At 39.7% G+C, this 15,906-nt stretch overlaps 1 protein-coding gene across 2 annotated transcripts; it reads left to right on the forward strand.

Annotated features, from left to right (window-relative positions):
* The first annotated feature begins 892 nt into the window (after window positions 1-892).
* On the forward strand, window positions 893-13,188 carry LOC110968917 (cytochrome P450 4F3). 2 transcript variants are annotated; one of them, XM_022218932.2, is made up of 23 exons: window positions 893-1,326; window positions 2,894-3,038; window positions 3,128-3,181; window positions 3,282-3,409; window positions 3,720-3,841; window positions 3,923-4,069; window positions 4,437-4,566; window positions 4,687-4,753; window positions 4,999-5,128; window positions 5,233-5,366; window positions 5,606-5,670; window positions 5,868-5,950; window positions 6,036-7,293; window positions 8,483-8,647; window positions 8,767-8,892; window positions 8,999-9,165; window positions 9,587-9,686; window positions 9,788-9,886; window positions 10,043-10,063; window positions 11,497-11,517; window positions 11,662-11,688; window positions 11,786-11,845; window positions 11,987-13,188. In XM_022218932.2, the coding sequence occupies exons 1-13, from the start codon at window positions 1,123-1,125 to the stop codon at window positions 6,253-6,255; spliced, it is 1,629 nt and encodes a 542-aa protein (XP_022074624.1). In that variant the 5' UTR covers window positions 893-1,122; the 3' UTR covers window positions 6,256-7,293; window positions 8,483-8,647; window positions 8,767-8,892; window positions 8,999-9,165; window positions 9,587-9,686; window positions 9,788-9,886; window positions 10,043-10,063; window positions 11,497-11,517; window positions 11,662-11,688; window positions 11,786-11,845; window positions 11,987-13,188. The 2 variants fall into 2 exon arrangements, with proteins under 2 accessions (XP_022074624.1, XP_051798342.1); XM_051942382.1 differs by having other exon boundaries at window positions 11,789-11,845.
* Window positions 13,189-15,906: the final 2,718 nt, after the last annotated feature.

The following is a 15,906-nucleotide window of genomic DNA, read 5'->3' on the forward strand; positions in this document are numbered from 1 at the left end:
CCTTCAGGAACTGCTCGTAAAAACAAACATTCAATATTTACTAATATATATAATCTGACTGAAAAGACAAATGATCAGCGGCATTATTTCTAGTACAATATTTCTTCTTATGAACAAATAAAAATATGAAGACTACATTGAAAACACACAAAAATTAAACAAAATAAAATAAATACACCCAAATATGGCAGGGAACACCTGTTTTGGACCTATGGGTTATGCTTACCTGTATGTCTGCATTATGATCACATGGATAAGAACTGAAAAAAATATGAGAATTCACAGAAAAAGATCCAGGAAGATCAATTAAAAGTCAGTAAAAATACAGTTGCAGCAGGAGGTATAGATATAGAACAAACCATAGTACCACTAATCAGAGTTGCCATTTTTCTAAAATGATGCAAAAGACAGCATGCTATTTGTACATCTAGCACTGAAAAATACACTGAGTGCTTCGAATTTGGCTTTTTTTAAAATCTTTTTTGACTGTTAATACAGTATGAAGGTCAGTTCGTTCTGTCAAACTCAGTGGCGGCATATTTGAAGAAGCCTGATGAATGTTAGGTGTGCATTCTTTGGTCAGATGAGACCAAGATGAACTTGTTGCCAACAAGTTCATCAACAAGTTGTTGGCTGTGGATGGAGTCCAGCTTGTTTGTCATAGACTTGGCCACAATGAATCCATAGTCCCAGCGATAAAGCAGAGAGATTGTGATAAGGGCCTGACATACTAATTATAAAACAGCACGTAATACATTTCGAAAACCTTTCAAACAAACATGAAGACATTCTTGGATACCTTTTCGGAATAACTTCATCAGATTCTTCAAAAACTATTCTTGCAAAAGGCATAACTCTGCATTCCTATTAAAAGCAATGCATTTAAAATGTTAATTTTGTCTTTTTTCTGCCACCTTAACGATACCACGTCAGCTGAGGATGTAGGAAATTACTGCAAGAGACAAAGGAAGTTGTGTCTCACATAACGGTTGTTCCTTTTGTAATAATTGCAGTAACAGCTTGATTTCTGCATGTTTCAACATCAAAAATATCTCAATGTGAGCACAGCTGCTACCAGTGGCAGAAACCTTTAGATTCTTATCTCTTTCTTTTCGTGTCAGAATGGCTCTCTTCCAGACTGTCCTCTGTCAGGTCCTCAGCTGGAAAGGTATCTGTCTGGTCCTGAATGTGGTCGCTACAGGACTGCTTGCTGCGGCTGCTGTTTGGACTTTAAAGCTGCTGGTGCGACACGCCTGGTACACCCACAAGTTGTCCTGCTTCAACAAACCACAAACACATTCGTGGCTGGTCGGACACCTGGGCCAGGTAGGACACAGTCAAAGTTAATTATTCTTCAGAGACAATTTTTGGGCTTGTCTGGTTCTCGATTTCTCTTTAAAATACCACAAAGATGTTCTGTTGGATTTAAGGCAGGCAACTTGGTCAAATCATAGTTTAAACTTCTTCTTTCTTCCTTTCTTGCCTCTTGTTTGCATCATTATCGTGCTGGAATATTTATTTTTTTGCCAAAAATCTGCAATTGTTTTGATATATCCGCATGGATTCATGGTGCCATTGATAAATATCATCACACTCCCACCTCCATGTTTCACTGTAAGGGCTATGCATTCACTGTGCTAGCTATAAGTGGTCTTACGCTAAGTCAAAACCTGCTTCCCTGTCTGTTTTTTTAAGCTAAATTGGGCTAATATTGCATTGTCTGATGACCACTGGAGCTCTGATTAGTGGCACTACAACTCCTTCTATACCTCCTGATTACTGCTGCACTTGTGTTTTAACTCATATTTAGTGGTTCACAGATACTCCTGTATCTTTATTTGTCTCACAATTAGATTTTCCAATTTTCCATGCGGAGCCCTGATGCAGATATGCAGACAGGCACAGTCCAAAGCTCCAAAGCCGAAAGTTCCAGTGTTTACTGCTCATTTTATAACCATGTTCATGTTGAAATCACAAATGTTTTCTGCTTTGTTTCAGAGATCACAGGTGTTCTATCCCATTCTGTGGATGACAAAATACAACTAATGCAACTTAGAAATAATGCAAATTGAGAGACTGAGTGATACAGTTTTGAGTCATTTGACATTTACGTAATATTGCGCTGGGGTGTGTCCACTTCTGTTGAACACTGTAACATGTCAGGAAGTTTAACAGTGGATTTCTCAGTAAGACAGGATGTACACTCACTATTATTATTAAATTTCCTCTTTGCTTCAAAAAGTTGGGGCGGAATCCAGCAAGTCTTTAGCCTAGCCCTGCTAGACCCATGTTCTGAAGGCACAAGGGTCTAGGCACGCTCGACAGGGAGGGAGGTGGGCTAAAAGGTTGTCTATCAAATCACTCTGCAGCAATTGGGTAGGTATACAACCAATCAGCGCAACGAATAGGCTCCTAGAGCGCCGGAAATCAGAAGATGCGGTAGTTCGGTGAAGCCTTATTTATACAGTCAATGGGTGAAGCTCAAGTATATTAAAGACATGTTAACAGAAAGATTATTCACAGTCGGTGCTAGTGGAGCTCAACGACTGTTGTTGACCCTGGCAGAGAATTAAATTCGTTGCCGTGGGTTGTGTAGCGCGGCTAGGCTAGTTGTTTCTGTCAGAATTGTCACGCCTCTGTCGTCACTTAGTTACGCCCGCTTTCTGACTCTACACTTCATGGTGATTCGTCCGGCCAGTTTTAGGAGAATCCAGCCTCGAGCCTTATGGAGGGTAACTAGACCCACCCTGGCAGAGAATTAAATTCGTTGCCGTGGGTTGTCTAGCGCGGCTAGGCTAGCAAGTCTTTGCAAGAAACATGCAATCACTGCACTCAGGAGAAGTGTTTAAGTTTGTTTTAGGTTAAAATAAACTCGTAGTTGTTTGTGCCTCAGATGCAGAGCACTGAAGAAGGTCTTCTGCAGGTGGACGACTTGGTGCAAAAGTACAAACACTCCTGCTGCTGGTTCCTCGGCCCGTTCTATCACCTGGTCAGACTCTTCCATCCTGAATATGTCAGACCACTGCTAATGGCACCTGGTAGGGCAAAACACCATCAAATAATGCAGCTACCTTTCTATTAAAACGACTTCTTAATGTTCTGTCCCTCCCCAATTGCATCCTTCAAGCCAGCATCACAGTGAAAGATGAGCTTATCTATGATCACCTGCGCCCATGGCTGGGTGAGTCCAAATCTGTGGGAATCAAGTTGGCATTTTCGGTTCCAGTTGAACGATTTTGATTATAACTTCACATCAAAACCACTTTTCTGTTTTGTCTCAGGGCAAAGTCTGCTGATAAGCAACGGAGAGGAGTGGTCTCGCAGGAGGCGACTGCTGACTCCTGCTTTTCATTTTGATATTCTAAAGAACTACGTCGCCAAGTTTAACTCCTCCACCAACACCATGCACGTAAGACAAAAACAGCCACACGAACACACTACATACAACTGCTGTTGATGTAAAATGTCAGCGTGGTCTTTAATTTCTGCAACAAGTTAAGGTATTAAAGCATCTCAAGTAGCTCTCAAACTACAACCTTGTGTGAGGATCTATAACCTAGTAAATGTGATCAAAAGGAAAACATTTAGAAGTTGTTCTGTTGCATTAGGCATTGCAACATGTGCAACATAATTTACTACAGACATTTTTCCACTGTACTATATAGCATGATTGTATGGAACAGACCCTCCTTGTGTCATTTTTTTTCTTTGTTTTTCAGGATAAGTGGCGCCGCCTAGTGGCAGAAGGCCGCACGACGTTAGAGATGTTCGACCACGTCACCCTGATGACCCTGGACAGTTTGTTGAAATGTGCCTTCAGCTACAAGAGCAACTGTCAGGAGTGAGGACACCCACTTTTTTACAGATACATGCTATATCGGCTGTAAATCGGCGTATGTTTTAGTGAAAATTCTCTCCCCAGGTCAACCAGTGAGTACGTGTCAGCCATCGTGAAGCTCAGTGACCTGATAGTCGACCGCCGGCAAAACATTCTACACCACTGGGACTGGATTTACTGGAAATCACGGCAGGGAAAGCAGTTCAAACAAGCACTGAGCATTGTGCACAGGTGGCCATCTTACACAAATAATCAAGGAATTTGCAAGTGTGATGACATATTCTTAGCATTAAGGGGTGAAAAATAACCTCCTAGTGCTGCTAAAATCTGCTGTTTAATATGTAACTTTTATTATGCAATACCCTGTGTATGCACTTCTATTAAATTAGAATGTAATGTCACCACCTTTGATTATTTACTGTATCGAAAGATTCTTGTGGAGTACTGTGTCATAGTATGTAAACTAATCTTACATGCATATAATAGAGTACAGCAGCATGGCTTTTTATGATATTATGTACCAACGCGTGGTAAAATCTACTGTTCGGATGTAATGTGTGGAATATCCAGCCTATTGCAGTGTGTTCATGGTTTGCAGGTTCACCAGGGAAGTGGTTCAGAGGCGCCGTGCTCTTATTAACCAACAAAGGGAGACGGGAGCGCAGTCTGATCGCACCACAACACCACAGAGGAAGAAAGATTTTGTGGACATCATACTGCTATCAGAGGTAGAAATGTAAATGAACTGTAATAAAAGCAGTGGAGCTGGTGAGAACTGAAGAGGCGGAGGAACAGTTTACATTGCTTTAAAGACCAAGCACTGCTAAGCATTGCTGTGTGTGTTGCAGGATGAAGATGGACAAGGCCTGTCAGATGAGGAGATACAGGCTGAGGCCAACACCTTCATGTTCGCCGGTGAGGCTCTTAAGAAATAGCAGCCTCTGTGGTTACAACAGGCCATAAATCAACAAAATTACATATAGAAACTAGAGCTGTAGCCACTTTTAGCTAACTGTAGCTATGTTTTCTTCCCTTAGGCATCACAATCAATGCATTTTGTTTGAAGTATATCATTGTTCTTCTGCGTCGGTAGGAGGCGTCGGTAGGAGTATTGTGGCTTTCACACTTTAAAATCCAATCCTTCGACTGTTTTTCTACAGGTCACGACACAACAGCCAGTGCGATCTGCTGGACGCTGTATAATTTAGCACGCCATTCGCACTACCAGGAGCAATGCAGGCAGGAAGTGATGGATGTGACGCAGGGACGAGACGGACAGGAAATAGAGTGGTCAGGAAACGCACACTGAAGACTAAGACATGTCAGTATTCACCTATGCAGCTAAGATTGTGCTTGAATTAGGAGAATTTACATGTGCATGTCTGAATCTAAAGGGAGGATTTATCAAACCTTCCCTTCACCACCATGTGCATCCGAGAGAGCCTGAGACTCCATTCTCCTGTGCAGGCCGTGACGAGGAGGTACACCCAGGACATGGCACTGCCAGAGGGCCACACAGTCCCACAGGGTGAGCCTCATTCTTTTAAAACTGAGTTTTAAGATTTAAATGCTATGTCTTGCCATTGCAGCCTGCCCTAAACCACATACAGCACTTCCTTTGTGAAACAGTACTTCAGGGAGTTTCCATTCAAGGATGTTTTTACTGTATGCCAGTGTTAAATAGGAAGGTTTAGTTTGTGATAACCTTTAAAGAGTGAAGATAAACTCAATTCAAAAAGCTTCTTTTTTCCTGTAAACCCTCCTCAGGTGCAATCTGTCTGGTCAGTATTTATGGAACACACCACAACCCTGCTGTCTGGACAGATCCACATGTAAGTAGTCCAGACAATAATCTCATTCTGAACAATTTGTAAAAACAGAAATGAATCAGTCAGTTTTATCCATTCTTTTCAACATAGTAGAATAACATGCAGCATCTCGGCAACAAAACAGACGTCATGAAACAGCACCTGGTGACAGTGTGGTTCTCAATGTCGCATGCACATTTTTCAAAATTCTCTCTAACCAGGAGTTTAACCCTCTGCGTTTTGACCCGAGCAACGCACAGAGCCGAGCTTCTCACGCCTTCATCCCCTTCTCCTCAGGCCCCAGGTTCAGTTTTATCACGTAGCGTCAAGCCAAATAAGATCAGACACAACTGGGAATGTGAAGACAGTAAACCTGCGTCTGTTCACAGGAACTGCATCGGCCAGAAGTTTGCCCTGGCGGAGCTGCGGGTTGTCGTAGCGTTGACCCTGCTCAGGTTTCGTCTGACCCCGGGGGTGAACCCTGAACTTGGCAGCAGCACTGGGGGAGTTCGACGTCTCCCACAACTGGTCCTGCGAGCAGAGGGAGGCCTGTGGCTGCAGCTGGAGCCTCTGAACCCTCCAAATGTGAGGGAACCAACGGACGAATGATCCTATGAGATGACATAAAAACACAGAAGCTCTGGCTCATTGTAAGCTAATGTGTTGATTTCTTTTTCAGATTAGTTAATCTGCTGTTTGGTCTGCAACACGTGAAGTATGACAAATGTTTTGGTTTGTACAAAGATTTTCAATTTAGTGTCATAGAGGAGTAAAATAATCAAGAAAATACGTACATTGAAGATCCTTTGAGGGAATTTTCAATGGTTTTCCACTAATCGATCTTTGACCTGATTTTCATTTGTATTATGTGCTTTGTTTGCCTTCTTGCTCATTATTAATAATAATGTAAAACTGTTCATGTGAAAGTATGCACACTATTATGAGCTGTTGCACCATTCTGTCATTTTAAATAAATCCTCAGCTTAAGAACAACTCTCCTCATTTTTAAAAATGTCCTGTAAAGAATGAAGGCGGTGTATGACATTAAAACAAAGGCGTGAATAAATGTGGAAAAAAATAGTTTTTATGGATATGTGGTTAATTTGAACTCACTATCGGCGTTTTCTACAATTATAGCCATCCCCTGCAAGTGCAGTATATGACAATAAAAATAGATTTTTCCTCACAATTCATCTGCAATAGCGGCTTGTGTCCACCAGGCGGCGGGGAAATGCCGATTTTAATGAGAAATTCTCATTTTCTATTTATTTTTTTAAAAAAAAGAAAGTAAAGTTTGTTTAGACTCGTGAGTGTTAAAGCCTTCATGTTGAGTATAAAAACTGAAATATGTGTGAGTGTGAATATGCAGATGTGATGAAGGAGGAGGAGACTCGGAGACGATCGGATGAGGTGGTGAACTTTCACTTTCATCTTCTTCCACTTTGCACGTCAAGAAAGCAAGTTAACTCCGGCATGGCGACATTGTGAAGGCTTTCAACCTCCGTCTGACGCTGTGTGGTATGTTTCTGTGGCTTCGCAGCGGAAACAGCGCCTCGTTTCTGGCCGTTTAGTTGACGAAGATGTGGCCTGCCATGTCGTGGCCCGGCTGGCTGTGTGTTCTCTCCGCTGCTTTTTCCGCAGGCTCCGGTGAGTTTGTTGCTCCCACAGTTGTTTTAAACACGAAGGGAAATCTCCTGTCGTGGGTTGTAAAGCCGTGTCGGTGTGCGAAGTGTGGCGCAAACAGTGTTGTGATTTTCCCTATGCATGGCCACACCCAGTGAAACCGGCGTGGGTTTCACAGTTTACAGTAGTTTACAGCAGTGCTAACTGTACAGTACAACTGAACGGAAATGTGCATTAAATGACTGACATACACACCTCTGTAGAATACCACTGGAATGATGCAATACTGTATCAGCTTACAGTATTTCACTACTTCAAAGTTTAACAGTGTAACAAATGTCAATACTGAAACGCAGATGTATTTTTTGGACGATAGTTTTTGATGTACGGTACCTGTACATCTGATTTGATCAAATTTCAACTAATCCATGTGCAAAATACTTAAACAGCTGTAAATATGTTTCCCATGATTTTAGCTGGTCATTGGCCTTCCTGTAAACTTTACCACAAACCAGTATTTTGGGTTTGTGGAAGTCACAGGTGTTGTTAGTTATGCTTCAGTGATTAAAGGTTTTGAGTGACCACAGGTGTGTTCACTTTTTGTTGCATTTGAGGCCTGTATTTTTTTATACAAAGCATCTCTTTTTGATTGTAATATGAAATACTGTACTGTCCTCACCTGTACATACTACCCTAGTATTACAGTCTACTGTCTAAGTATTTTGCATTAGAACTGAGTAGAGCAGAATAGAGGAAAAGAGGAAATACACTGTATCTGGATAATATGTGAAGAACAGAAAAGTAGCAATACAACAGGTACTGTTTTGCTAACTGCTAACTGTGAGGACCAGCATAGAAAACAATCGAACAGAAACAAATATCAAAGGAAAAACCAGAAGTGAGATCAAGCTAAAACTATTTATTTAATCACCAACTATTTTTAAAAACGATTAATCAATTCAAATGCTTTTTAAAGAAAATCTTATCTTTGAGTTGTGGGCAAAATCAGGCCCTTTAAGATGAATATCTTGAGTTTGGGAAACATTAATGGTCATTTTTTGCTATCTATCTTTGCTGAGTAAAACTTTAATACTCTGTATAAGACCTGTCTTGTTTCAAATTACTCTAACAATAACCCACTTATTACTCAAAGTATACAGACTGACCTCCAATATTTCAAATCTGTTTGGACAACACATTGTGCCTCTTTTAGTCCTTGCAGAGACTCCAGTCTACGGTAAGGTGGGCGGTGAAGTTGACCTCAAACCAGACGCCCATTCTTTTCCCAACACCATCAAGAATGTGCTTTGGAAAGCTGGTTCTGACATGGCCATGGAATGGGATGGAACTGAAATATCTGGTTACCGTCACTTTCGAGGTAGACCGTGTCCAGTTAGATCTGTAACTGAAGTTTGAGGATTACTTTGTAAATAGGTCTCGCATTTAATCATTTGTGGCTTTCATTGAAGAGCTGACACAATCTGTGTTTGTTTAAAGAGCGATGCCACCTGAACACGTCCACTGGAGTGATGACAATCACACGACTGACTGTAAATGACAGTGGAGTGTACACACCGGAGATCAACGGCGCTGTGGGCACTCCGATTCAGCTCTTCGTCATCCGTAAGTCAATGAATCGCACACAGTTTATGAGAGCAAGAAAGCATGACAATATACAACATAAGTGAATGTTATGGTGTATTTAAATACTTTATTTCTGCGATCACAGCTGCTGTGCCTGTACCCACTGTATTAAAAGCCTGTGATGAGGAGTTGACCAAATGTACTTTGACCTGTGATGAACAAACAACACAAGCTGAGAAAATCACCTATAGATGGAAGTCTGATGATACCGTTGTGATGGACTCCGATAAGAAAGAATATGTCATTGTCAAGGTAGTGCTTACACTGTGTGACACTTTCTCTGTAGTCACATATTGTTTTAGAAAAACTTAATGGAAACAGCATTTTTTTTTAAAGTGCTTGATTTTACTTTAGGTATTTGTTTCTTTTTTGTAAAGGAGACCCACTTAACCCTCTGAACTAGTTTCTGGGCGATTTTTGCTCCTGTCATATTTTTACTCACAGTAGGCTCATTTTTCTATGCAGTATGCTGAGGAAAAACGTGAAAGGAGCAAAAACACTCAGGAAATGCATTTGTTAGGCCTCGTTTTCTTTCTGTTGATGTAACGTAGTGAATCCTGTTGGCCAGTTGAGATGCTGGAACATGGGTGACTCTATTTATATGACTGACTTAATTGTTGGGAAATGTGGACATTTTTTTAAAAATATACTCACTATTTCACTGTATTCCCAGGAGAACAGTTCAGACATAAAAAAGTTCAGCTGTGTCCTGGAGAATCAGGTCAGTCATGAGAGCAGCCAACCCATCTCAAACCCTTTCATCACCGACACTCGTGAGTTATCGCCATGAAACGTTTCTGATTTACATCTGTATAAGATGTTTTTTATGGGTTAAAATATGGGCACCAACTAAAAAGTCACTTACTGTTTACAGCACCTGTAGAGCAACTGAAAATTTCCACTGGACTCACAGTGTTCATCTCCCTTCTGACTGCTGTGCTGCTGCTGGGTATCTTCCACAGATTGAAAGCAGGTGAGGATTCAGGACACAGATGTAAAAATTTGCATTAAAGCATTATTTTTTTGCAATTACAAGTGCTTATGGATAATGACTCTGCATTTGTATTTTCATTTAGATTGATAAGGATGGGTGTGGTCTGATTGTAATCAGCCTGTTGATTTGTTTTAGGGATGTGGTTCTTCGAAAAAGGTAAGAAGTCCAATGCCACTAACTCTTACCTGCTGTAGCTCCACATATAAAAATACACAACAGATGCTAGTGACAGACTCAGGATCACACAGAAAAATATACCATTTCAGTTTACTAAGTGTCTCATTCCTTTGCAAAATAAACTTCATAAATTCAACTGAAGGTACATAAAAGCTAAGTTAATGTTCATTCTCTGTGCCAAATGCAGCATTTTATGAGAAAACATTGTTTGAAAAGCGTTAAATGAAATGAAAAGTTATCCTGCCAGTTTTGGCGTAATGGTTTAAATGTTTCCTAAATGCATGGCTAAAGGGGAAAATGCTAACTTATAATATGGTTAATGGTTAAACTGTTAGCTTAAAGTGTGCTGAACAGTTGAAATCTTAGCTAAAAGTATGGATAAAGGTTGAAATGTTAGTGAAAAGTATCATTTACAATTGAAAGGTTATGTAAATGTAATGCTAACAGTTCAAATGCAGTCCAAAAGCATGGCTTAAAGGTATAATGTTAGCTTAAAGTATTGCTAACAGTTAAAATGTTAGCTAAAACTACAGCAAATGGTTGAAATTTTTGCAAAAGGTATGCCTAACAGTTAAAATGTTAGCTAATTGTAAGGCTAATAGTTAAAATGCTAGCTAAATGTGAGGCTAACAGTGGAAATGTTGTCCAAAAGCATGGCTTAAAGGTAAAATGCTAGCTTAAAGTATGACTAACAGTTAAAATGTTAGCTCCTTGTTAGGCTAATAGTTAAAATGCTAGCTAAATGTGAGGCTAACAGTGGAAATGTTGTCCAAAAGCATGGCTTAAAGGTAAAATGCTACCTTGAAGTATGACTAACAGTTAAAATGATAGCTAAAAGTATGGCTAATGGTTGAAATGTTAGCAAAAAAGTATAACTTACAGGTGAAATGCTAGTTAAATGTAAGGTGAACAGTTGAAATGCTAGCTAAATGTAAGGCTAACAGTTGAAATATTGGCTATATGTAAGGCTAAGTGCTGAAATGTCTAAAAGCACAGCTAAAAGTCCAAATGTTAAATATGGCTAACATTTAAAGGGTTGTCGTATTGGCTTTACATAATTTTCTTGTAACTATCTTGCATGTTAAGCAACACTGCTGTCAGTTAATGTGGACAAGAACTACTGGTTTTAGAGCAATAAATCCACTGTGCATATTAATTAATTCAAGAGGAAGCTGTTGATTTGGCTAACCTCTTCTGTGCATCCATTAGGCAAAACTCTACATTGTTATATGGACACATAGCGAAATGTAAGGCTGACAGTGTTTAAAAAGCCATCGTCAGAAATATTAGTCTAAATTGCAGTACACCGATGCTGAAACTGTTAAGATACTATGAAATTAACTTATGAATCAAACAAAGAGGCACCACTTGCCTTCTTTAACATATTCTGTTCTGTAATTCTGTCTTTGCAGCATCCATGCCATGGGAAGCAGGTCAGTGCCTCACATGTTTCTGCCTATCAGTGCATTCACAATCAGTGTTTTGCTGGTAGAAGTATCATTTATAGGCACATATAGTGGTTTATTGTCTGTATATTCTATTGATGGCTATGTTCTATTTCTCACTTTCAACTTCAGATTTCTGGAGGAAGCAAGAAAGGCCAGGTAAGTCTCAACCACAGTCAAGTTTCTCTACTATTCTTCTTTTTTTAAAACTCTGATATAAACGGTGGCATCCATATGTCCATGTTTATTAAACCAGCAGGAGATGCTGCTGTGTCTAACGGCACCACTGCTCGTGGAGAGAAGGAACAGAGTGATGGTAAATATCATTTGCTTCTGTCCACTTACAGCAGTATATCATTCAGTTCGGTCTCCAACCTGTATTTACGCACATTTAAACCTTTCCATACATGTGTTTTTGTGACTTACTTCTTTTTTATTTCCTTTTGTCATTTGGCAGAAGAAACAGCAATGACATAGACGGCCAGATGACACCCAGTGACGGCCTATCAGATGTATAAAAGACCACAAGCAAGAACCGAAATGAAAAGGACATGTTTAAGGAATGCAAAAGTGCACATATATGGTAGTTTCTTTACAAGTAGGTATTCAAACAGTGCAAAAGCAATGACTAAATGAGGGTGTAGGATCAGTCCAACAAAGTGAGGACTATTAAATATTAAACACATAGCAACTATGATTGAAATTATGTGTCCTTAGATAGAAAAAATAGGATTTTTATGTTTTATGATGCTTATAAAGCCTCAAAATGTGACTAAAAGTCAGAATGAAGACGTCTTTGTTCTTAGTTATTTTGAACAAACTAAACCCGATGTTTTACATGAGAAACATTTATCAGTCACATTCTCATACGTTTAAAAGACACTACAGAAGGACATTATGAGGACAAACAGAAGCTCTGCCTTAGCAGATCTTCGTTTCTAGATTTTCTGAGGAGGCACTACGAGTTTAAAACAATACCAGGAAGCCCAGCGGAGAATGTTTTCCTGCAATAGACTGCATACCTGACACGGACTGGTACATCGAGCTCATTAAACAGCGGTGGACGATGATTTGTGGTTTAGCTTTGGAGAAGCGCTCCGGCTGTGCGGAGGAGCTGCACTGACAGCAACAGGAAAAGGGAGGCTATTGTCTGGTTTGAGCAACAGTCAGAGCTTTGTGTTGCAATTTACAGCTGACTTCACAGCAGCAGATTTGACATGTGTTTGGGACGAATAAGCAAAATACCGAGAAAGCTCAGTTATTATCCTTGTTTTGTTGGGGTTTTTTTTCCATTGAATGTCTGTTATTTTTGCAAATCTCTTTTCATTATTTAGCTCTTCTTTTCTCAATGTTTAGCTTTTTATTCTGAGGTCAAAATGTTTGGATTTGTGTGTGTAAATGCAGCAGATGTAAGGGTTTCTTTTTGCACTTTCTTTCCTTGTATTTAAAATAAGCATTAAGAATATTATCCTCTTTTAAAGATGGAAACAGGTTATTCCATTGTTTTACCACTCCATGCATTTTTAAATTGTAAAAAGCTCCACAAACAGCAAATGTCCAAACTTCTTTGGACAAGATGCACTGAGATACTTTCATCCTGTTAGCGTAGTATTTATTTGGGTTTGGTGTTTTACTATATAAAGAATGTCAATATATTCACTTTTTGTACGAGCTGTGTTTAATAAAGCCAACAAAAAGATGAACTTTGAAAAAAAAAAAAACTGGTGTAAATCTACACATGAATTTCCTATTTTTTCTTTTTTCCAAATGTGAAATAAAGGGACGAATACTTCTGTTGCAGGCGACATTGAGCCAGTAGAGGGCAGAAAATCACCACAATACAGTCAACAGCTGCAGCCTTTTCGGTTAATACTGACATGTTTTGGATTTGGATTTACACTGCCCGTCCAAAACAAAAAGTTACCCCCTCTATTATTTTGTTAAACTGCCTTTAGCTTTGAGTATTGCCCACGTTCACTGTGCCATCGTTTCGATAAGCTTCTGCAAAGTCACGACATTTATTTCTGTCCAGAGATGCACTCATTTTCCTATCAAGATCTTGTATTGATGATGGGCTGTGCAAAGTCTTCTCCAGCTCATCTCAAAGATTCTCAGTGGGGCTGAGATCTGGACTCAGTGTCCATCCATGTGTGAAAATGATGTCTAATGCTGTCTGATCCACTCATTCCCAATGTGAATTAACAGCCTTTCTACAACTACAAAGTATGTCTTCCCACATGGTTGTTTAAGAAATGAGAAGCTCCTCACTGCATCAGCTGGGGTTAATTAAGTTGTTGCAGCTGAAACTTATTCATCATTGAAGTAATTATTCAATGGAAATATCCGAACTATTTGCTTAGTTAAATCCAGGTGGCTCTAATGGAAAGTGTCAACTATTAGAAAAATGTCCCTCAAACAAAGATTTAAATGTCTTCACCGTCTCATTTAGAGACTGAGGAACATCAGGAGCGTTTGAGGTTTGATGTTAACGAGCTACAAGTCAAAATCAGTTGTTTGAGTGGGAGTGAATAGTATAAATGCAGCATAACACATCAGAAATCAGGACTAAAGGGCAAAACTGTCTCTCGATAAACCCGCAAACCACAAAACACTGTTACCTCTATCCTTTATGTCCAGCTAGTTTTTTTTAAAACCAGGTCTTGTGCTTATTCTAAGATCAAAACGACCACGTTTCCCCTCCTAGGGGTTCATCGCGTCTCAGTGTTCAGCTGTAAAAACAGTCAAGAATCAAAAAAACTGGCCTCCTGCTAAGAAATACAGAAAAACAAAAGAGAGTCCTTCATGCTGTGAGCAGCAGCTGCAGCTGGTCAAACAAGTTAGCTTCACAAAGCCATCAAAAAAATCCAAAAAATGCTGTATTTTTATCATGTCAAAACAGGACAGTGAACAATACATTTAATCAACTATAAATATTTCAGCTTTAAACTTTGGTATATGATTCTTTCTTGTTACTTTGTACGTTGTCAAATACCAGAGTAATACAAAGCGTCACAAGAAGGCATCATTTGATAAATAAAATCAGATTTTACAGGACAGCCATACAAGATATAACATATAAAATACCTTCGTTTGACTTTATAGCCTTAAAAAATAAGATGCCAAAAAACCTCCACTTCAGGTGACTTGCAATATGAAACAACAACCCTTGACTCACTGAGGAGTAAGCAAAGCAGACAGAAACCACACAGATGGGACTTTTCTTTGTTTCGTGTATCTAACTTTGCATCTTGCAGATGTGCATCACTTTGTGGTTAAATTTTGGTCCCATTTTGGTTGTTTTTTTGTCAATTTTTCATCTGTGTTGTTGCTGTTTTTAGTCCAATCTTGGACGTTCTTTTGCATTTTGATATTTTGCATTGAATTTGGGAGGAGTTGCATCATTTTGTAGTCATCCCGTCTCTTTTTAAAGGCTATTTTGTCATATTTTCATAGTTGTACATCTTTCTAAGGGCATTTGGTGGTATATTTTCATCTCTTTATGGTCATTCTGTCTCTTTTAGGCCATGTTGTGCCATCTTTGTAGCTGTGCATCTCTTTAAGGTTGTTTTATGTCACAGTTCTTCCAATTTTCCTATTTGTGGTCATTCTTGGAGTCATTTTGTGTCACATTTGGGACATTCTGCACCTTTTTGTGCTTACTGTGTCACTTTGAGGACCATTTGTGTCACATTTTAGGAATTTTGTATCTCCTTGTGGTCCACTCTGTTTTGTTTTGGGGTCTTTGTGTCACATTTTTGGTGTTTTGTGTTTGTTTGTGGTCATTTTGTCTTGCTGAGGTCTTTCAGTGCCAGTTTTGGTTGTTATGCATTTATTTCTTTTATTTCCATTTGACCTCTTTGTCATCTTGAGTTTGTTTTGCGTCTCATTTTCGTTGTCTGTAGGTCTTTCTAAGTTATGCATTATAATTGTGGGTTAAGGACCTGTGACTCCAAGCCGAGCCACGCTACACCCATGTTTCTGACGGCACAAGGGTCTGGGGCCGCTCGACAGGGAGGGAGGCGGGCTAAAAGGTTGTCTTTCAAATCACTCTGCAGCAATTGGGTAGGTATACAACCAATCAGTGCAACGAATAGGCTGTGGTCGCTGGTGGATTGTGGCTAAGTCCCATTAGCTTCCCAACCAGCGGAGCCAACTGGTATATTAAGGATTTGCCATATCCCGTCGGCATAAGTCCAAATACGTCTTTCTTCTCAATGAAACACTTCAGTGCCGTCCTTTGTTTATCTTTCAAGTTGAATTTTAGCTTCAAATCTTTAAGGGCTGTGGCCAAAGCCGAGTCAAAAGATAACTGTTTATTGTGTGCCGGTTGTTTCTGTCAGAATCGTCGTGCCTCTGTCGTCACTTTGTTACGCCCGC

The sequence above is a fragment of the Acanthochromis polyacanthus genome, chromosome 22 (genome assembly GCF_021347895.1).
Source record: "Acanthochromis polyacanthus isolate Apoly-LR-REF ecotype Palm Island chromosome 22, KAUST_Apoly_ChrSc, whole genome shotgun sequence".
NCBI lineage: Eukaryota > Metazoa > Chordata > Actinopteri > Pomacentridae > Acanthochromis > Acanthochromis polyacanthus.